Source organism: Amblyomma americanum, chromosome 8, assembly GCF_052857255.1.
Source record: "Amblyomma americanum isolate KBUSLIRL-KWMA chromosome 8, ASM5285725v1, whole genome shotgun sequence".
Classification (NCBI taxonomy): domain Eukaryota; kingdom Metazoa; phylum Arthropoda; class Arachnida; order Ixodida; family Ixodidae; genus Amblyomma; species Amblyomma americanum.
The window spans coordinates 26,073,814-26,097,002 of NC_135504.1; the positions used below are offsets into that span (position 1 = coordinate 26,073,814).

At 46.4% G+C, this 23,189-nt stretch overlaps 1 protein-coding gene across 2 annotated transcripts in view; it reads right to left on the bottom strand.

Moving 5' to 3' along the window:
* Positions 1-1,817: 1,817 nt before the first annotated feature.
* LOC144101179 (uncharacterized) overlaps positions 1,818-23,189 on the bottom strand; it is a 31,231-nt gene continuing 9,859 nt past the window's right edge. The window contains exons 4-16 of one of the 2 annotated variants that reach the window (XR_013307948.1): positions 21,000-21,199; positions 19,661-19,908; positions 16,782-16,956; positions 14,342-14,416; positions 12,914-13,024; positions 10,751-10,804; positions 10,126-10,197; positions 9,218-9,292; positions 8,270-8,338; positions 6,269-6,368; positions 4,791-4,984; positions 2,244-3,430; positions 1,889-2,127 (exon numbers count right to left, since the gene is read on the bottom strand). Coding sequence is in view for 1 of the 2 variants with exons in the window: in XM_077634230.1 (XP_077490356.1) it covers positions 3,359-3,430; positions 4,791-4,984; positions 6,269-6,368; positions 8,270-8,338; positions 9,218-9,292; positions 10,126-10,197; positions 10,751-10,804; positions 12,914-13,024; positions 14,342-14,416; positions 16,782-16,956; positions 19,661-19,908; positions 21,000-21,199 (1,445 nt within the window). In the remaining variant the exon portion in view is untranslated. Of the gene's footprint in view, positions 3,431-4,790; positions 4,985-6,268; positions 6,369-8,269; positions 8,339-9,217; positions 9,293-10,125; positions 10,198-10,750; positions 10,805-12,913; positions 13,025-14,341; positions 14,417-16,781; positions 16,957-19,660; positions 19,909-20,999; positions 21,200-23,189 lie in introns of both variants that reach the window. The other variant, XM_077634230.1, reaches the window with a different exon arrangement.

Here is a 23,189-nt window from a genome sequence, read left to right on the forward strand (position 1 = left end):
AAAGGTGGGCACTTAATTGCCGATAAAGAGACACAAAGAGATAGCATAGCCGCTCGCCATAGACACCCATAGTGTGACATGCTCCCATAGGCGCCCTTGCATGCCTTTGTTCGACTCTTGACCAAAGGCAGGTGCATCTGGCGACTAGCCATTCTGTGCTATATCTCACGCCAATTTGAACGCGATCAGACCCGTACCCGTCTGACAATTCGGGGGCCGATAATCTTTGCCCCAGAAACCACCACCTTACCGAGAGTAACGGCGACACAACAGCAACACAGGGAAAACGACTCAGCGGGCTCCCTATGCAGTAAGCAAAGAGGTAAACTCTTTGCTTACTGCATATCGCATTTCACTTTGGGTCTAATGCACCAAAGTTTACCGTCTTCGTTTTGCTAAGGAACCGACGATGCTAGGGAATTCAGAATATGTTTTGCACCTTTTGAATTCTATCACTAAATCAGCTTTTTCTATGCTGAAGAACGTTTCCCTGAGAACGTTTTTATTAACTCAATAGCGCTAAAGAGCTTGCGTCGCAGAATAGTCGACGTCGATTACCGCGAGCAAAAATTCCAACAAAAACCCCAGAGAAGCAAGCTAGACGGCAGGTGGGCCTCCTAAGTCCTGTGAGCTTGTGGCATCATCAGAACCTGCCCACTTTATTGTGAGCAAACTGCTCACTGTGGCAGGTGGCAGTTAAATCAATAACTGGTGGCGAGAGGTGGCTCGGGGAGAGCAACCTGCTTCGCACAAGCCCCACCTATGGCAGCACCTGCCATCAGTGGCGCGTCGCTTAACAGCTGCATCACTGCGCCAGGAGTGGTATATGAGGACTTCCAGGGATCTGTGCATTTAAAGGGACACTGCATGAGGAGAAATTGAAGTTGGCTTGTATCCATAGAATAGCAGCTCCTGATCACAACAAGATCACTCTTCCTGAAAACAAAGCTCTTGTAAGGTAGAAAATAGCAAGAACCAAAATACAGGTATCGCCGCCACAGGCCAATCTCGCAAGTTCAAGCGTGATGACTTCCTAGGACAAGAGGCGCCACCTTGGAGGAATTTTCTTTACTTCATGGAATAACGAATCTCTGAGGCTTGCAAAGGAAGGTTGCACACCGCACCGCTAGCCGTCGGAAATCACGGAGTCTGCGTTTACGTCACGATTCACGTCACTCCGTTCTGTGACGTCATAAGAGTTGCCGTGGCGTCCTAAGAGTTCCCTGAGTTTGAATCAGAGGGGCGGGAAAAACTTTTTCAACTTCGAATCCAAATTTCTTTGAAATAAATGCATCTTTCGCGCCCGGACAAGCGGCAACAAAACCATGAAATGCCGAACTATCAGATTTTGCTAACAAAAAAAAATTGATAGAGTTCTCCTCAGTGTCCCTTTAAAGTAGAGAATTACCAATTTCGCATATATGGCCAGTACCCTGTTAATGTAATCGCGTTATACTCTTAACGGGGAAGCATAAGTGACCCCTCCAATTTATTTCTTCGCTTGTTTTAGCTCTTATCTCTCGGACTGTTATATGAATGCATTTTTGTCACTGCACCTGTTTCATTGTTTGGTTACCAGGCGGTCGCACGTTTATCAGAAATTTCTAAATTTTCAACTTTAACATATAGTTACTGACCACGAGCGTTGTGACATTCCTCTACCTTCCGTATTCCAGACTATCCGGACTCCTGTTTTCCATAGCATGAACTTTATGTTTTCCATAGCATGAACTTTATGGAAAAATCAAGTTTCCAACAACAACAACAAATATGGAAATTTTAGCAAATGGTAAGATCCAAAAGCTCTTGGAGTGTTCAGTTTGCTTAGCCCATGCCAGGTTCAGCCTATGGAAAGGCAGAACTTTAATATATAATAGTAGACAGGTTACAACTTAGGCACTGTATTTTATTAGTATTTCGTATTTCAAACGCAGCAGTGCGGACAATAGGCACAATATTTCCTCACAGCACTACCTTATAGTTCACCTTACAACGAAAACATGCCGTGTCTGAAGTAATACGTCTAACTCAATGACGACACATTGTGCACAGCCTTCACAAGCACTCATTTTCTTGCACAAATCACAACTTATAAATTAAATTAAATATAAATTAAATTTTAATTGACTGCAGCCTGGTGGTTAGTTTTCATAGCTCTTGCGCAGTTTACTGAAGTTTTCTATTAATCAGTGCCTACGAAGTCAGTATACTGTCCTCTACACGTGAACGGCTAGAGAAGAGGCTGCAAGATCTTTCTCTGGTTGATGTAAAGCGCATAACTTTCTTATCCAGCTGCGAGACAACAAAACCAGTCGTCCAGGCGTCAGCTACTTGGCAAGACGTAATGGTTAAAGCCAAGGCGCGTTTTTTTATCGAATCTTGCTTACCCCTGGAGAGTCAGGGTGGTTCCAGTCAATGCGTCTTGCGAAGTACCCGAAACCTCAATAACAAGAATGGCCATAAAATGAAGAGCATGCCCTGCAAAAGGATCGATGCTACGGTTTCCGGTGCAGTGCAAGAGGCTCAGAGCGCATAATTCAGCTGCAGTGGTCACGTGGCATTCTCTATCCAGATTGAACTCGAGCGTCGATGCCGGCAGACTTATGGTTCATTATTCACATCGAAAGCCTCGTGATTTCAGATCGGGGCTCATTAAAGCACCGTTTGTACTGCCGGCCAGCTGCTGCGGAAAGGCTCTACCTACGAGGCCTAGTTGAAGGGTTAGAGAACGGATTCTGTTCTGCGCCATGCGAAAGTTTAGTGGGCTGTCTCAATAATATAGGACTACAGGTGTACTTTACTAAACAAAATGTGCAAAAATAGAAAATAAAGTGGAATGCCATTCTTGCTAAAGAAGTCTTGAAGAAAAATAAATACTAAGCTCTTCATGGCGCCGCCATATTGATTTCCTGACTATTATGTTCATCTTCTGGTAACATGTATAAAGCTGCAACGCGAGCCCTCTGAACCGGTTTGCAACAGCCCAGAGAGCAGGTATTTCGAAACCTGAGAGTACAGGGTGGAAAAGTCTATATTTTAGTACGGAAGCGAATGTGTTCCGAGTTCCACGTGGAATGTAATGGCTGTCCGTCTTTCTGGCGAGGCGCAGTTCTTCTAAACTTCGGCTTACAAACTACATTTCTTGCTTGTATGCTGCAACCCACAGCAGAACCACGACATGCCAATTGCTAGGGACATTCTTGACAGTATACAACCACCCGCGACATAAATCTCTGGCTTCGTAGCCCACAAGGGCATCATGTGTTGCCTCCCTTTAATTGCTTAGTTCTTATCCTATTAACACGCGGCCACTCAGAAGGATGGGCCTTCCTCACGGAAGGCGCGTCGCTGACGTCACTCATTCGCTCCGCAGCTCATGCTCGGTCATCCGTTGGCTCTTTTCGTCAGCCCAGGTTGGCGGCCCTCCAACCTGGAACGAGAAAAGACTTCGTCCACAGAAACAACCTAATGGCAGGCATGAAGCTTGCGCTTGGTCATGTAGTTTCTCAAAATTCCCTGGAGGAAAAAAGTGGCGCTGCAGTAGTTCTTCAGCAGGAGAGGAATGCCCAGGAAAGGCGGAAAGGTGCGATTTCGCTATTGGATTGGATATTGTTGGGTAGAAATCATGGATGCAGTCGTACTGGCACTACTATTCTTAGAATGCTGTGAAAGATCCCATACCAGCTTAACTTGAGCTTTGACTTGCGCTAAATTTAACTAAGAAGTAAAAAAATACACTCATAAAATAATCTAATCTCAGCATTTAGGGGAGCATCGAGGCGCAGCTACAGATTACGATGCAGACTCCACGTTTTAGGAAGAGCACTAATCCAAGCCAAAGACGAAACTACATCTTCCAGGCATTCGCGCGGTGGATGAAGTGCTTTTGAAGAAACTCGCACAGACTGTGAGGCTCTAGGTAGGTTTGAGAAACTGCATGCAGTTAGCACCTTTATCTTTATCAATCACTGTGCTTGGTTCCACAATCACGAACTAATTACGGTACAGTGATGACTCAACATATGTCCCCAACATTACCAAATCACTTCGCGCACAACAAACTGATACTGAAATACTGTCACACAAAACAGCATTGAGCTCTTCATAGGAAAATAACCTTCCGCTATTAATGCACCAAGATTAGCATATTATCTTTTTTTGTTACCTAGATTACGGATTTCCGGTGAAGTATTTCTGCACTGTAGGTTGTTTTCATAGCAGGCAACCAATGATGGTTAATGGGGGCTTAGTAACGCCGCGAAACGGCGGCTTGTTGAAAATGGAAAATGGCGTAGTTTCTGTCTCATATATCGTTGGACACCTGAACCGCGCCTTAAGGGAAGGAATAAAGCAGGGAGTGAAAGAGGAAAGAGGTGCCGTAGTGGAGGGCTCCGGAATAATTTCGACCATCTGGGGATCTTTAACGTGTGCTGTGCGATGTCAGCGCACGTTAAAGATCCCCAGGTGGTCGAAATTATTCCGGAGCCCTCCACTACGGCACCTCTTCCTTTCTTCTTTCACTCCCTCCTTTATTCCTTCCCTTAAGGCGCGGTTCAGCTGTCCAACGATATATGAGACAGTAACTACGCCATTTCATTTCCCCAAAAACCAATTATATGAAAGGAAATGGCGCAGTATCTGTCTCACGTATCGGCGGACACCCGAACCACGCCGTAAGGGAAGAGATAAAGGCGGTTCTTGATCTGTTTTTGGTTTACGGTAACACGGTACACGGTATGCTGAAGATATGTCTAATACCGCTGACGGGCACGGATATTGCGGATGCTCACCATCAGTCTCCTCCAGCCCTGAGACAGCTTGACGAGCAGCTCGTCGGACTCCATGACGTAGGCGAGGCTGCCCACGGGCTGCGACGCAGACGACCGCAGGAACGAGGCGGCGTCCCTCCAGGCCACCGTCTGCCTCGACATGGGGCCCATCTCGGGAGGCGCGGCTGCTTCGTCTCCGTAGTCGGGTTCGTCGTCTGCGCACGAAAAAAAACGCTCGGGTGCTGACCGCCTCACACGGCGCCGTACTTATTTTATTATTACTGCTTATACATACTATCATCATCATCATCATCATCATCATCATCAGACTGACTACACCCACTGCAGGACGAAGGCCTCTCCCACGTCACTCCAATTAACCCGGTCCTTTGCCAGCTGCGCCCACCCTATGCCTGCGAAATTCCTAATCTCATCCGCCCGCCTAACCTTCTGCCACCTCCTGCTACGCTTGCCTTCTCTTGGAATTCACTTCGTTACCCTTAAGGACCAGCGGTTGTCTTGCCTTCTCATTACATGCCCTGCCTAAGCTCATTTCTTCCTCTTCATTTCGACTAGGATGTCATTAACCCGCGTTTGTTCCCTCACCATAACAGGCCGGTTGCGTATGTAGAAGCACACATACTTGAACAGAGACAAAGCAATATGAAAGTTTATTTTCTGTGCTCTTCAAACACGGTTGGCGATTCCTGTGAAACTGCGTCGCAAGACTATTTCAGTCAACTGTAGTTGGTGGCAAATCATCATCATCATCATCAGCCTGACTACGCCCACTGAAGGACAAAGGCCTGTCCCATATCTCTCCAATTAACCCTGTCCTGTGCCAGCTGCGGCCACTATATCCCCGCGATCTTCTTAATATTGACATGTGAATATAAAATAGTTATTTCTTCCATTTTCTTGTTTTATAGTCTAAGCCCAAAATATAAGTACCAAATATGTTAATATTTGCTATTTTGGTAATTATGAGCTTTTGCACGGTACAGAGGCCCTTGCGCCCGACGCTTAATTTTTGTATTTGTTTAACGTTTAGAAATCCTTCGAAGAAGCGCTCTCTGTTCAAGCGAAGCAAAGGACGGAGGAAGCGGTCCCGTTTTACACATGTTCGCAACATCCCGAACAGTATGTAAGCAGTGCAAAGGCTTCCCTACAGCATCTTCGATAGATGCTCAGCTACCGGTACCCTTCTAACACTAACACTAACAACGGTATCCTTCTAACACTCCGCATTTTCACATTAGACCACGTTAAAGTGAGCCCAGCCAGCTCGCCAGCGATACTCCTTAGGTGTGACGAATGAAACACGTAATCTAAAGACTACGTGATAAAGTATTGATATTTAGCCTCATTTCTCTCTGAGATTACGAACAAAAATTGGAATTTGACATCCGCGAGAAGTCTTATTACGTTACTTTTTGAAATACAATCGTGCTCTCCTGCTGAATTGAGCTGGAGCCGAGAAGCAAGCAGGAGATGCGCACCCTTGTGTTCCTCGAGAATGCTCTTGGTAGCGTCCACCCACGGCATGGGCAGCCCTGGTGCCCCCGGCGGCCCTGGTGGTCCGGGTGGGCCGCAGTCACCCTGCGTCAGTGGCCAAAGGGCGCACAAGTCGGGTCTCGGAAGTTGTAGGATAATGTCAGGGCGGCCGCACTGGTTAGACCGTATCGAATCTTGGGGTGTACTCAGTTCCATCGCTGTCCTTTAATAATAATAATAATAATAATAATAATAATAATAATAATAATAATAATAATAATAATAATAATAATAATAATAATAATAATAATAATAATAATAATAATAATAATAATAATGATAATTGGCTTATGGGGAAAGGAAATGGAGCAGTATCTGTGCCATATAGTTGGACACCAGAACCGCGCCGTAAGGGAAGGGGGAAAGGAGGGAGTGAAAGAAGAAAGGAAGAAAGAGGTGCCGTAGTGGAGGTCTCCGGGATAATTTCGACCACCTGGGGATCTTTAACGTGCACTGACGTCGCACAGCACACTGGCGCCCTAGCATTTTTCCTCCATAAAAACGCAGCCGCCGCTTTCGGGTGCGTTTTTATGGAGGAAAAACGCTAAAAAAATGGTGCTTGCGGTGAGGAAATCGGCAGCAGTAAGACGTTCCAGAGGATTTAATCCGGTCAACAACCAGTGCATTAGGAAAGGTTGCATTATATCGAACTCTGCGTAATTCGAGCAAATTTACAGTTGGTTTTTCAGTTAAAGGAATCAATACTACACTATATACCAGAAGTGGACAAGAAAGCGGATGAGCAATTTGGAGCGTTGGCTGCCGTTGTTAAGCATGAAAGGCTTTCACCACTGCTCGACAAATGAGGGCGAGCATTGTTCGGAAATTGCTGCGAACATCACGCCGAACATGGAGAGATTCTAGGACAACGCCCAAACTATTCTGTTCCATCGTGGTCCTTTAATAAATGGTGCCTTCGGTGAGCAAATCGGTGCCAGTAAGACGTAAACAGATGCCTGAGAGAAAACAGCGCTGTGGAGAAACATGGGAGAAGGAACGAGACAAACTGACTTCCAGTGAACCTTGTTAGAGAAAAAAAAATTGATTATATAAATGAAGAGGGACATGCCTTTCTTTATATATTTTTTAGCGCACCGTCTATAGTAAAGTTCATATAGCAGAGTTCGGTGGAAGCCACTCAATTGGTTCCTTTCCTACGTCCCTGTTCGTGCACAGAACTATTTTCTGTCATGGATCTCTGTAAGTTGCCCATCATCTTCTTTATTAATCAGATGTAAACAAGCATTGCAGAAAATTTCAAAATGAGGCAACTTATAGTGGCCAAGTCTGGAGTTGAATGGCACTGTATTCTCGTTTCACTGAATAGAAATACGGTTTCACTCGGTTTTGGTGTCGACACAGCACGCATACAAACGCGGGTGGTTTTGTCATTTCGAGTACTTATGAGTTCCGTCCTTGAGCTGCACTAGCGTTGAATAATTCGCGAAGCTCTGAATATACGTAAAGGTGCCGCTCGGTACCGGAGAAGAGCCGCAAGCTATTGAGAACTCGCTTTTTGGATTTGAAATAGAACTCCCGAAGGTTGACACCGTCAACATGAACATTCATCGTCATCATCACTTTCATCATCTGTTAACCCTTTATGTCCTTTGGGTGGGGTATAACGTAAGAGGGGAGGGGTGGAGGAGAAAACTACAGAATTACATCATGGTCATTTCACACTACGGTAATGAACAAGACAGCAAACATAATTTCATATAGTGTATCATTATAAGGGAAAACCAAAAAGGTACAAGTACATGGCGGACCTCTACAGCTATAGTAATTAACAAAAAAATATCAACAAAATCACAGGGAAGAGAACAAGAAATAACGCTGAAAGCATGTGAATGAACATGAATCAAATGAGAAGGAAAAGGCCACAAGCATTAACTACGGCTAATGACAAAAGTTGTGTGCTGGTAAACATTTTTCAGCTGTTGTACCTTTTGACCGGGAGGGCCTCTTTCGTAGCGCGGGGGGTGGGCTAAACTCTCGGCCTTCAACGCGGGCCCCTGCGGAAAAGAAGTGAGCCACAAGAGCGCAGAAGATTCATTCATGTATTCAAGAAATAGTTCATATTCATAATCGCACGGGTGCTTACCGTATTTTATTGCTCAGTGTTGATTGGAACTTGCGTAAGCACCTATTAAAAGTGAGGTTTCTTTATGCAATCTCACCGTAGAAGCACCTCCGCATGGATGAATACTAGCATGAATGCATTCTGGATTGGTATCTACTCCACAAGCCGAGCCGTCGAGAGACTACTGAGTAGAAAGAAACCACCAAGATAGCAAGTATTCAAGTGCAACATTTTTAGATCTTTATTTCAAGTTTATTTTTGATATATGAACGTTCTAGATGCTCACTGATAGCACGTCACATATGAAGTGCACAGACTCGGTTTAGATTTCTGGGCTCCTTGTTAGTCAGTCCCTACGACGCCTTGAAATCGCTTCTCGGTTAACAACAAAAAGAGGAAATGGAACGTATCTTAAGCAGTTGAGCGGCCATATTTACCTTTTGCCAATCATAGGCCCTTCAGTTTGGCGACCTGTGCAAGGCCGGCTGTCGTGCAGAGGACACCTGGTGTCCATAATTAAAAATCTGAGCACAAAAGCATAAGCATAAGAGGAGTCCATAATGGCTGCTTTCAGTTAAAAGAGATAACGCTGGTTGCATGCCACTTGCTTTCCAAGCAGCACATAACATTGGCCCAATATAGGGAATATATTGGCCCAATGTTGGGAATGCATTGGCCAACACCGTTCTATAAGGAACCAGCATTTGCCGACACACTTCCAATATTGAAATTGACCGATGTCTAGTGCTGCTAGGGTGCTGTGAAGCCAGTGGCAGTGGCACACGGAAGGGTGAATAAGGGGAAAAAGTACCGGCGGCCCGGGAGGACCAGGTGGGCCCGGACGACCCCTCTTCCCCCGACGACCAGGATCGCCCTTCTCGCCCTTCTGCAAAGTGGGGCGAGCACCAAGTCAATGCTACTAATGGCGCCGGCACCGGAAGAGGTTTGTGGCATCTTGCTCTCTATCGCGCTGCTTTCCATATATGCGCCAGACCACCGAATCAGTTGGGTCAAGCAGGCAGCGATAGAAAAGGAAAATTCTCTCGCAGCATTGGCGTATAAAGATGATGGTAGTTGATGATAGTTTATTAATGTATTTGCTGTTACGCATACAGGAAAAACGAAGGGAAAGCTAAAGACTTCCAGCCCAACGAGGTCTTCCCTCCGCATACTGTTGCGGCAGCATTAGAGTAAAATTCAGAAAACACATTTGTAGATAGAGTCAATACATTTCTGTGTCATGCAGACGCCTCTACATATAGATATGCACAAATGCATACAATAGACTTATTGCCGTGGAGGAGCAAAGGAAATAAACACAGATGCAAAGCTCAGTCGTCTTGACGAACGTGCATACAGATAAAGAAGGTGACGTCAAAAAACAGAAAAATGTGACTGTTTGCAGACGCTATAGACTCAAAAAAAAAGAGCAATGTCGCTGGTAGCGAATTGGTGGGTAATGACCCTGCGTATTGAATGGCGCGTTCAAAGGCCTACGCCATGAGGAAATTCAACATATTGTTGATTGCGCAACAGCAGTTTGTGAACTGATACCAAGTTGGAAACTGGTTATACATGCTTGTTTCAGCCGCCAGTTCAAAAATGGAGAGGTGCCGTCTCCGCGAATTCAGGTCAAGAGAACCCGTGGGTATTTATCATTGGTCTACTGTAATCACGCTTAATGGGACGTGGGGACAATAATGACGTGGACGCACTTACCTCCGGGATGAAGTCCTCCCTCCTGAAGGACACTCCCGGCTCTCCTTTCACTCCCTGTTCACCCTTGTCACCCTGCAAAAGCAATACCCACTGTTCCAGACTCGTTGCACGGAGGTAATTTCCTCAACGAAGTGTGGCTGCTTAATCTTTCGACAGAGTTGCCGGCCTAAAGTGCCATATTGAAAGTGGCGGGTAGCTTTTCCGAATTGCCTTCATGCGATGGCACACCTGCCGCTGTCTTAGACACTGGAGCTACAATATAATTATAATTTTTGCTAATATTAATCAGTCACGACTCAAAGGTTATTTGTATAACACAGTGCAGCTATACCCAACGATCGACGAATGAAGGGTCATAAGCTAATGCACGTGATCAGAGCAACCGCATGCCGCAACAGAACCACAAGACATTGACTGTAGATGACGTGTGTTCTGTTAGCCTGCTTACCTGTCTTTTTTGCTGTGCATATGTTTCCCTGCATGTGTGTAAACAAAGTTCAGTCGGAAACCAGCTTTTCATCTGTCTCTCGGGTTTCTCATCGGTACCGTTTCTTAAGCATTGTGAAGTTGGTCACACCGACCGTCTCACAGAAGTGTTGTCAGCATCACGTAGAGCACAACTCACCTTCAGACCGATCAATCCACGTGGGCCACGAGGGCCTTCGTCACCTTTGTCCCCCTGGTGGAAGAGCGAGAAGGTGTAAATGCAACTGGCAATGGCGGCCATCTCAGTTTGCACTTAAAACCTACACTGCGCTTCGGGAACGAAGATTATCTATCGGCAAGCATACGGCCCTTGCAGAGATCGTAGAACGCAGCCAGGCGGAACGAGGAATATGCGCTGCCTTAAAGATTCATCGGCTATCGATTGTTGCCTATGCATGCTACTATAGGCACTGCTCGCGCTGGCCGCTGGTGCCTGGGGAAAATTAGCTGCACCGCAGGCGATGGGGAGCTGAAAGGCCAACTTTACGTCATATACAGTCATGCTTCAACGCACGAGTGGTGCACGTGGAACACCGCTCTTCCCAGAATATATTTTGGTGCCTCTGAGTTGAAAAAGAAAAACAGTATATCCACAAAAGCAAGCTCATTCTTTAGGAAACAGGTTGCAGCAACGGCAGGGTTGTCGTCGATGATGCCGAACCGAGCGGCTTATTCCTGGGTCCCTTTCCTCAGCCAAAGAGCGGCAAGAAACCACGTGAACATAAAAAAACCAGATCAGAATTGTTATATAATGTTAAAGTGCTTTTTGTATTTGCGTGCTTATGCATCCCTTTAAGTAATGCCGTCAACAGAGGGTTTTTATGGCTATTTTCTATAAAGAAATAAAAGTTACCCATCTCTGATTCCCAGTTTATGCCGCGGACATATAACGAAACCTACAAGAAAGGCGGTATAAATCTATAATTCATCTCACAAGTCGTCTGTAACACCGTGGATACTACAGTGACCTCAGCCAATCGGGAGGGTTCGCGCTCAACAACGTGTTCATCTGCACCCGCCATTCACGTACTGGTGGCTCCATCTCAGGTCAGGAGGGAGCACCAGTATCCAGCTGCATCTTCGCAGCAAGTGGCTCTTAGTATCTCTTTAAATCCTTTTTTTCGATGCGATGCGATTCCAGCACTTTCAAGGTTAACTGTTTCAACTGCCTGCGGAAACAGTGCACTTTCGACGCACTGCTGTCAGATGACGCGATCGACTCGGCGGACGTTGCGAATGGCAGCGCACCACTTCCAAGCAGGCCTCTGCGTAGCTGCGTTCATTGGTCTGTTAACTTAACATGATATTGAAGCGCTCACTGAATTTGAAAAACACCACCGCTAACTAAGTAGTCCTTTATCGTACGAATTGTTCGAAAATAGCTGTAGACTTTTACTGTATTCGACAGAATGATTGCTGCGTTCCTAAAGTCGTATTTGGACGAGAGAGATGCAGGTCCCGCACTGATGAAAACTTCCGAGACTGATTAGCTTTTTCTTTTTGGCAGCACAGGCAGATTTCGTGACAGTCAAGCCTAGTGTCGCTCTGTGCGACTACTGACGCCCCATTTTCTCGAAGTGTGGCAAACCGGGCAGACGCCCTGGCGAACATCTTTTCGTTACCTTCTATGAGGCGCTCGCACAGTAGGAAAATGATTCTTCTACCAGGTGATGTAAATTACTTAGAAAATATAGGTTTTCCGAAAAAGCCCAAGAAAAGAGGTAACTTTTCTCTTGACAAGAAGTTTACAAACTGAAATTTGGGCATAAATGCGCCGTTCTACACCCGAACGCAGTTTGTCAGTAAAACACCTCATATTATATGAGCCAGTGCCCTCCGGATGTTGGGCAAAACAACACGAAACTGCGAAAATGAAGAGACATCTGTAAGCAGAAATAAATGAGAGAGATCTTGAGCAAATCGCTAAAAGATTATCACAAATGTTTTACTGGAACTTTATGCGAAAAACAACCGAAAAAGAATGATCATACACTCCAGTAGGCGGCCGCACGTGCTGACACAAAACCACATCAGGTGGTGGTAGAAAGCAGATGTTTAGAATTGTTAGACATGGTTTTGCGCCAATGTGACAAATAACTCTAATCGCATAAGGAAATAAACCTAAGGAAACACTGTGCCAATGTGCCACGATTTTCTGCGTTTTTGTTCTTTCTGCGGCATTTTCGGCAGTAGTTGTGTCTTCCCCGCAAAACCTATCAAAGGGGTAAGCTTTCCACTTCATTGAATTGCTCAACTTCATAGGTACGACAGGCAAAGCATGCGACAGGAGGGGTGCCCAGACCTTCATCGCTGACTCGGCCGACCTTTTCCAGGGTTCAGTCTCAGCTGCGGGCTTGTCTTGGCTGCTGGCTGGCTCCGTATGCTCCGCCCACGGCGCGCCAGGGGCGTCGCTCTGCACGCGGTCATTGGAGGAGAAAACAAGCATGTTCCGCTCAGCGTGCACAGTTAAGGTCCGTGGCAGCCAAAGCCAAGCACTTTCGAGGGTTATAGAGCCAGCAGTGCTGGCCCTTTTTATGAACGAAACCGATTTTGTGATGCATTCGGCCATTGAGGACGGTACAACGGCTCCGCCTCATGGCAGGAATCTCTTTCTTCAATTCTCGAAGCAGATATGAGTACTTACATTCATCACTAAGATTATTTAGATGCACAGCCTTGGTAAAAAATCTTAAGGCCAAAGGCTACTCGCTTCAGCCGCATAACAGGGGCATTACGACACTATTGAAGACCCAGTGACTATGAAATGCTATCAGAAGTTTTTTTCATGCGGTAGAGAAGCTTCCTGCTTGACTTGTGTTTTGAATGATCGGCTACACGGAGCATTCTAAGGACATTCATTTCGCTGCAGGTGAGCGCTCTGGCCTTGGGACTTTTGATCAAGATTGTACGTTGCCTGGCGTCATAATTACTCGGAGAACCCTAAACCAGCCCCCACCGTCAGTGCGTTAACAGAGGTCAAATTAATTGCTAAGAGCTATTCGGAAGTCATATTATTTCTCCTATTCCTCGTATTTGCTATATCCTCGTATTTAGGGAAATCTGCATGGGTTGCTTTTTCAGGGAAGAATCTGGAGAACAAGAGGACCAGAGATAGCTGGGCTGCAAACGTCCCTGTCTTACAATTACAGCCTTTGTGAAAAGTTTAGAGTCCAGGGATCCTTGCATCTAAACTCTATACGCAAATTATTTTCTATGAGAATAAAAAAGTAAGTAAGCTATTCTTTAGCGCGCTCACTTTTGGGGGATATCCTGCCTAAGTCCTGCGGTAGATTTCAATCACTAAATATACGCAGTGTTTGCTCTTGGCACCGGAGGTATATGACCGCTGCAAAGCATAGTAAGTTCATGCAGTCAGCAGTGGAAGGAGGATTTCAAACGCGACACTGGAGGTCTTGAGGTCAGCAAATAGAGGAGACCGAAGCCTCTATAAAAATGTTCACAGTTGCTATAGAACTTCGCATGTTTCGAGGAGGGAATTTGTTTCCGTTGCCAACCGTAATTATTCCGAAAATATTCCGTAGCTAAGTCCTTATGGGAGCAGACGAAAAGATTTGTGTGTGAGGTCATGAAGCTTTTGACCTTAAGGTAGCGTCCCACCTCTTGCTTCATTCATGGCAGTCGGAAAATATGCTGGAAGTGCGTTTTACGGTCAAAGAGCGCGCACCAAAAGAATGTTTCTCCTGTACGCGAAAGCGTTTCTGTAGCCCACCTGAAATCCCAACGTGTTCTGGCACAAAGGCACGAGGACAGGAACGCTAAACAGTCGCAGCGTCTGGATGCGGCCCTGCAAAGCGAAAAAAAGAAATTGAGTGTTCCCACCAAAATTAGGAATGAATTTACAGGTGAACCCAGACTAAAGCATTTTTACGTGATATTTCTCAAAGTGCATTTACTGAATGTGTGTGGGATATAATAGTAGGGTCAAGTTTCGCTACAAGGTTTAAATTTTTCCGCCAAGTGCTTTGAAAAAAAGCAGTGACATGAATGTGCTCCTTCATTCATTATATATGGAGCGCTCACCGAAGACACACAGGCCGTCATTTTGTTATGGAGCACTGCGAAACGCCGCAGGCGTGACTAAACATCATTAACAGACCGGATCGCGGGCGGTCAGCGAGGACCGTCTACCACATGACCCAAACATCACTCCTATGAGTGACCTTGAGCGTGCTGCGCCCAATCAGACTCGGCGCAAGACACTCACGGTGCCTCAGAAGAGTGACGTCTGCGCCACGTGGTAGGCGATATGCACGGATCATCCGCTATCTAGTCCGATCGCCTGAAACCACCTTCAAGCGGATTACCCTTACAACAATCTCTTTAGACAGTCTGTAGGCTGTCCATAGACTTCTTCTACAAAGTCTATACACAGCCTAAAGCCAATTTATAGATTTATGCCGTACACTTTTAGTACACTTTTGTTGTCTATAGACAGTCTATAGACTATGAATACACAAAAAGAAATATCTATAGGAAGGCAATAAAGGCTATTAGAAGTCTATAGACTGTCTATAGACCATGTTTGTAAGGGTATATCGCCTCCTGTTCAGGATCGTGATATTGATGCTACGCGCTAGATAAAAACATTGTGCAAACGGCGCCAGTGACATCACGTGATTACCAACTATTTCTTGTTCGTTTGCGTATGCGCTCCTGCCTCTTGGTCAAGTTATTTATCGCCAAGCCGTTATTCCGAATACAACTTAAAAGTTGGCGTCCGTCCCGTTTATATCTCTTCGTCCTCGCATTGTGTCACGCTCTTTTTTTTTTTGCCAACAGCAATGAACTACATATCCCAATGGTGTGCTTCGCTTTTCTGCCTCGTGTTGAGGCAGTATCCCCGCCAGTGGAAGGCAGACAGTTAGTGCGGAAAGGCGAGATTGCAGAGTTGCAGCGTACGGGTTGAGGTGAGATCAAGTTGCTTGAGCTATGACCACCCAAGCAAGGTATTGTTTCATAAATTACAGGCATTACCCTTTGACATACTCTGTGAAAAAGATATGGCCATTACCATGAATACTGTCCTCAGACACAACCATCCTTTCCATGCATCATTATTCTGCTCCTCATCCCGCACCACCAGAAATGCGTTGGGGCTAACCTTAAAGGGACACTGAGGAGAACTCTATCAATTTTTTTTGTTAGCAAAATCTGATAGTTCGGCATTTCATGGCTTTGTTGCCGCTTGTCCGGGCGCGAAAGATGCATTTATTTCAAAGAAATTTGGATTCGAAGTTGAAAAAGTTTTTCCCGACGCTCTGATTCAAACTCAGGGAACTCTTATGACGTAACGGCAACTCTTATGACGTCACAGAACGAAGTGACGTGAAACGTGACTTAAACGCAGACTCCGTGGTTTCTGACAGCTAGCGGTGCGGTGCGCAACCTTCGTTTGCCAGCCTCAGAGATTCGTGGTTTCCATGAAGTAAGGAAAATTCCTCCAAGGTGGCGTCTCTTGTCCTAGGAAGTCACCACGCTTGTACTTGCGAGATTGGCCTGTGGCGGCGATACCTTTATTTTGGTTCTTGCTATTTTGTACACTACAAGAGCTTTGCTTTCAGGAAGAGTGGCGTTTTTGTGATCAGGAGCTGCTATTCTATCGATACAAGCCAACTTCAATTTCTCCTCAGTGTCCCTTTAATGTACTTCCCACAAACAATGCGTACGGGGATCGGCCACTTCAATTTAGGGGCACAAAAAATGTAGAATAGCTTACCATTAGGAGTGAAAACTGTACACAATCTTTTCGCACTAGTGAAGAAACATTTTATATCCTTGATTTCTGCGGTTTAAAAATTATAACATCCTGGATAAGTGTTTTAATTTACATGGTGTATTTCTCATGCATATACAGTGCTATACTTATACTGTACTCATGTATGCAATATTATCCGTTGTGAATACCTATGTACCTCTTCCTCTTACGTTTTGAATATTTTTGTTTGTATTCTTACATATATACAATGCCTGTTTCATTACACGTCTGAATTGGACGCATTTACTAGTCGTTGGCTAAGGGTCCAAACAGTTCTTTTGCCCTTTTGTACTGTACGAGGCACCAAATAAACCATGAATTGAATTGACTTGAGCCCCAAAAGCGGTATGAAGCCCGAAGCGAACACTAGTTGCGTCGTGCTGGGACCACTCACCTGGAAGGCTCCGCCCAGGATGGGTCCGGCCTGCGCCAGGTATAAGGTGGAGGCGTGATCGAAGACCAGCTCCTTCGGTATACGCGTCACGTGCTGCGCCAGCCGGACGTCCTGCAGCGTGCTGCAGTTGAGGAGCTCCAGCCGTAGCTCGTTGCCCGTAGCCGTCAGGCTCAGTCTGCACTCGTGCCCGAACAACTCATTAGAGGGACATTCCGTTCGAATATATCATGTTCAAGTTTCTCATGCAGCCAAATATGAAATTGGCTGCGGCTTAACTACTGCTGAATCGGGTTAGCGAGCGAAAGCTGTGGTGTATCAGGCAAGCAGATACGGCTGGGCGTCTGTAACGTTGAGTGCGTTCCGGACACCGGACAGGCAGCGCGCCCAGCCTGCCAGCCTGTCAGGTGGCAGTTAAATTAATGGTTGATCGCGAGACGTTGGTCACCCAATGTACGCTGCGGCCTAATCCAAAGGTCAAAGGTCAAGTGGTGCGACACCATGGTGGACCACATATTGTAAGGCCTATAGCCTCACTTGACCTCTGGCTCACTTGAAGGTCAACCGGCAACGCACGTCGAAATCGGCTTTACCTAGCGTATAGTGAAGCTTTCGCTTCAAAAACGAAAACTGGCAACGTGTACGTTAGGTTGCGTAAGTCGCGATACTAATTGATAGCAAGCGTAAACGCCGTCTGTTTTCTAAATATCTGTCCCTATCACGGTTTTCCTAATCCCTCCATCGTCTACGGTGTAGTCTAGTGGGTGGCGTCCGCCCACTGGAACACACAGCAGCGCGACTGTCAGCGCTTCTGTCAACGTCGTCCTTCGTCTACTCTGTCCGTTGTTTTTGTGCGCTGGTCCTTCGGGCTTCATGGATAACCAACTAGCCCAACAGCAAGTGCGACTGTCACGTGCTCTCTGCCCGCTCGCCGTTACCAGTCGGGCGCTGCGAAAGGTCACGTGACAGGCACGCCTGTGTGTGACGCGTGTTCGTGGGCGTGGCTAACGCTTTCTCTAACCGGGTGGTTTCGCTTTCACTTGTGCGTGGACCCAAAATGTATTGCGCTGCAGTGGCGACGAGAGTGGAAATTTCGAAATTCTAAAACTGTCAAGGATATTTCCTTGGGCTACAAACTAGCTCTTAATAAATAGAGCGCCTAACAGTAATAGTTAAAAAGTTGGCCATTGGATATTGGTTAAGCAGCCAGCTAATCAGTACATCTCAGCTATATTCTGACGCACTACACCGGTGACATTTCTATGTCCCGAAAAATTCTCTTCTAACTCAAAAAACCTATTTTGAAAAATTGCTGACTGTCTCAGATGAAACACCCTATATAGCTCTCACTGTAAAAATGAAATGTTAAATGCTTGGCGCTACTGGGAAAAACAGGGGGATGTGATAATGTCCTTGACCATCGTCAGCTGCACTGTGTACACTACAAGATTACTGCAGGCACCCCCAGCTGAGATGGCCGGGGCCACCGCATATCAAGGCGCATTTCCTCACTTCATCACTCCTTCTATTTGCCTGCCTCCGTCTGGAAAATTTTCCCTGGCCTGCGTGTCCTATGCGTCCGTCTAATGGATCACTAGTCACTGGTTTGACGCAATGCGTACCGTGTGCAAGTCTGCTGCTTTCTCTTTATCTGAGCCGAAGCACCTCCGGCCTTTCGTGCTTTGAACTCGTGCTCTCTTTGCCCCTTAATGTTACGCCTGCTGTTGTTCCCTTTACTCTAATATCTCAGTAAAGTTGCTTCGTTTTGGGCACTAAGGTCTTAGGCGCTGCTATTTGCAGAAATGATGTTGATGTAGTTGATGTCAGGACGTCGCGAAAGGGACAAGGACAAGAGGTGCACAAGAACACAACAGGACGGGGCAGGCGAGGCACAAGAACACAACAGGACAGGACAAGAGAGGCACAAGAACGCAACGGGACAGGACAGGCGAGACACAAGAACGCAACAGGACAGGACAAGAGAGGCACAGGAACACAACGGGACAGGACAGGCGAGGCACAAGAACACAACAGGACAGGACATGCGCCTGTCCTGTTGTGTTCTTGTGCCTCTGTTGTTCTTTTCCCTCTCGCGCCGTCTTGACATCAACTACAGCTATGAACTGACAAGCCCAAACCAAAGCACTTCATGATGATGATGATGAGGTTCTATGTTTGATGCAACAACCCCTACCTATGCTTTCTTGTGGTAAGTCGGGTGGTGGTTATGAAATCTGCATTGCTTTTTATATACACTGTGCACGCTCTCTCGACAACATTCTATTTGGGATAAATATTGTGAGCAATCTAAAAACTCATACACAATGCGCTCAAAACATGTACTGTCGGTATGAAAAGAAATTCTATACAACAGCGGAGCGTGTAGGTGCCGCGCTGTTCGCATTTGTTTTTATAGCGTGTGCACACAGATACTGCGGTGGTTAATCATGGTATGCAGCATAGTCGCGGTGAACAAATAACTCGCCGCGGTGGCTCAGTGGTTAGGGCGCTCGACTACTGATCCGGAGTTCCCGGGTTCGAACCCGACCGCGGCGGCAGCGTTTTTATGGAGGAAAAACGCTAAGGCGCTAGTGTGCTGTGCAATGTCAGTGCACGTTAAAGATCCCCAGGTGGTCGAAATTATTCCGGAGCCCTCCACTACGGCACCTATCTCTTCCTTTCTTCTTTCACTCCCTCCTATATCCCTTCCCTTACGGCGCGGTTCAGGTGTCCAACGATATATGAGACAGATACTGCGTCATTTCCTTTACCCCAAAATCCAATTATAATTATATGAACAACTAGCCTTCACTACGGCTGTGAACTGAAAATGCTGTGTCGGATGCAGGCGCGCTCTCACACAGCACTTAAGATCTTCCCACCTGATCCATCCGTGCGGCCCGGTGGCCTGCTTGGGCAGCCGGAAGGTGGCCAGCCGCTGCGAGCCCAGGTGCATGGACACGTCCGTGTAGTACAGGGTCACGTAGGACGCGTCACGAGACACGGACAGTCCGAGCTGGACCAGCGTCTCCGACGGGTTGACCACGGCGAACAGGAACTGCTCATCCTGGGCGTCCTCTCGGCCCACGCCGGAAGTCGACGGGGAATGGTGAGCAGGCCTGAATACCGCCTGCGGAGCGGAGCATTCTGTGAGATCCTTAAGGGCTGCTGATTTCCTTAATATTAAGAGGCGTGTAACCCACCGTAATTAATAACCATATCAATTTTTTTTAATTTCGAAAAAGTTGTTAGCCTCGACGCTGCGGCCAAAAATTGAGTTTTTTAACGAGTTAAGTGGAGCGCTCCGGAAACCCTCCACTTAACTTATTGAAAAACTCAATTTTTGGCCACAGAGTCTTGTTCGAACCCGACCGCGGCGGCTGCGTTTTTATGGAGGAAAAACGCTAAGGCGCCCGTGTGCTGTGCGATGTCAGTGCACGTTAAAGATCCCCAGGTGGTCGAAATTTTTCCGGAGCCCTCCACTACGGCACCTCTTTTTTCCCTTTCTTCTTTCAGTCCCTCCTTTATCCCTTCCCTTACGGCGTTGTTCAGGTGTCCAATGATACATGAGACAGATACTGCGCCATTTCCTTTCCCCCCAACCCAATTATTATTATTATTATAACAAGTTATGTGCACTGAAGATATTGCTTTGCCGGCGAGCTTCTCGAAAGCGCATATATTTTGGCGCGATGTAGCCAAACTTTGTTGGTCCACCGCGCCGAGGGTAATCGCTTTTTCGCAATTATAAAAGTTGATACGGATATTGCTTACGGTGGGCTACACGCCTCTCAGTAATTAAATAGCCTAAGAGTAATAGGTAACAACTCATTATTGTTTAATCAGCCTTCTAATTAGCATGTCCTATCTGCACTCTGATCTATTACACTGCTGACAATGTTACGCTGAAAAATGCGCTCTTATAACTCGAAAAGCCTATTTTTAAAACTGTGGAAAGTCGTAGGTGAAACACCCTGTACATGTCGTGTGGTCTTTCACATATCACGGAAACAGCGTCCGTGTCTGCGCGGACAAGAGGAGTCGCTGACAGGACCCAGTAATACTGTCGCGTCATGTACTTGAAGGCGTAGCCTAAGGGTCCCTCAAATTTCTTTAGAGCTTCGTATTCAAGCTACGCATCAACTTGAGGCACAGCGTGTATTGCATAAAAAAACTCCCCGTCCGCATGGAGCATTAAAAAATAGGAGGAAAGTGACGCACGTGCAGGGCGAAGTCCTTGAATAGGGCAGCTGGGAGCACCAGGCGGTAGGGAAAGCGAACGTCCGCCCGCGGCCCGAACTCTAGGGCCAACGAGGGCCCGGACTCTGGGTCCCCGGCGGCGAAGCGCACCGTGTCGGTAGACACGGTGTCGACCCCGGGCTGCACGCGCCGCAAGAGGTCCACCTCCGCTGCGGGATAGCCTGCATGTGAGAGAGATACAACTTGATGGCCTCTTGCTCTGTCCTATTCACCTGTTGTTGTTATCCTCATACTATGGCACATACCCACATAGGGGGATTGGCCAAGAATTGGGGGTCACAGAGAGTTTTTCAGGTAAATATTTCCTGGACGAAAATAAAATGAATGGTAAGGAAGGGAGAAGCAAACAAAAAGGAACAAGGAAATGAAACGGGAAATACATAGCGCACGCAGGAGATCGAGACTGATGTTTATAGCCGAGTAGTTAAAGGATAATGATAATTGCAAGAATAAATATAATAAAAAAAATTAGAAAAAATTTAAAAATTAAAAATCACTTCGTGATTTGTATATTGTAGCGGTGACGCCGAACACGAGCCGTAGTGTGCGGGACAGAGGAGGAAGAAGTTAGTTCGCTGTACTTGTGCTCATTACTTACGTCGATCGGGTTTTTTTCTGTCCAACCTTTGTGAGTCTTGCTGCGAAATTGAGTTCATAGATCACTATTTCCTCTTTTGCCGGCGGTTCGCATCCCTCCGTAGAATTTAATTGGAGAAAACCCCTTGCTCGACTATGGCTTCCTCTATCTATTCCGCCAAGGGATATGCCCTGAAACCAATATGCGATTATATTCACGACTATATAATTGCATCAGGAAGATCCCTCTGCTAGAATGAGAATCCACTGTTTCTTCTTTTTCGTTTTTTTTTCAATTTTTTTATAATAATTAATGATTGGTTTTTGGGGAAAGGAAATGGCGCAAAGTCTGTCTCATATATCGTTGGACACCTGAACCGCGCCGCAAGGGAAGGGATAAAGGGGGAGTGAAAGAAGAAAGGAAGAGAGAGGTGCCGTAGTGGAGGGCTCCGGAATAATTTCGACCACCTGGGGATCTTTAACGTGCACTTACATCGCACAGCACGTTAAAGGTCCCCAGGTGGTCGAAATTATTCCGGAGCCTTTGTCCAAATTTCAATCTAGGACAAAAAAAATTTTTCAATTACTCCACTCCTTGCCCATGACTGCGTTTGTATCCGCAATGCACCCTGGCCAATCCCCCGCCGTGGGTAGGTGCAATTAAGCCTGAGGTCATCATCATCATCATCACTTGTTCTCTGCGACATTATCTTTATTTGGGGCCAACCAACCAATCGGCACTACATAAATGTGTCATTACTCTATGAATGTGCAATACAGCCTGGCAAAACCCCTACTGTTGGTTGCATAGACACTGCGGCCAACGAGCCAACTACAATCACATCCTGTGGGTTCGTAAAATAGAGCCATCTACGGGTGATCTAGTTACCGCGCTACTTCTATCGAGCGATAGGGGGGGGGGGGGGGGGGGGCTGGCACTGACTCCATAACGCAAGTTCTGGCGGCGAAGTGGGCTGACAGTGTCGTTGAGGGTTATGTGCTTTCGACCACCTAACGCGACATCTTACCAGGCTCTTTCCGGCGAATAAAATGTTTTACAATCAACCCCTACTGTGGGTATGTGCCACTCCTATACAGAGGCCATGGCCACAACAGCAACAACGCTGTCGTCTGTTGCTGTTGGTGCCGTGCGTGTGAACCCAGTTAAAATACAATAAATGTGGTTAAGGATATAAGGGCATGAAAGATTTATGTGTTGCTGCCCCAACCAACAGCGTGCCTATGCAGTCACAACCAATACTTCCAATATCCAATACAATCGCCAGCGAGTAGACGGCGAAGCCGTTCTCTTGGGCAGAGCATCCATGCGAAGAAGTGGAAAGTTTAGATCGCACAGCACACAGACGCTAAGGCGCCCGTGTGCTGTGCGATGTTAGTGCACGTTAAAGATCCCCAGGTGGTCGAAATAATATCCGGAGCCTTCCACTAAGACACCTCTTTCTTTCTTCTATCACTCCCTCCTTTATCCCTTCCCTTACGGCGCGGTTCAGGTGTCCAACGATATGAGACAGATAGTGTATCATTTCCTTTTCCCCAAAACCAATTATTATTATT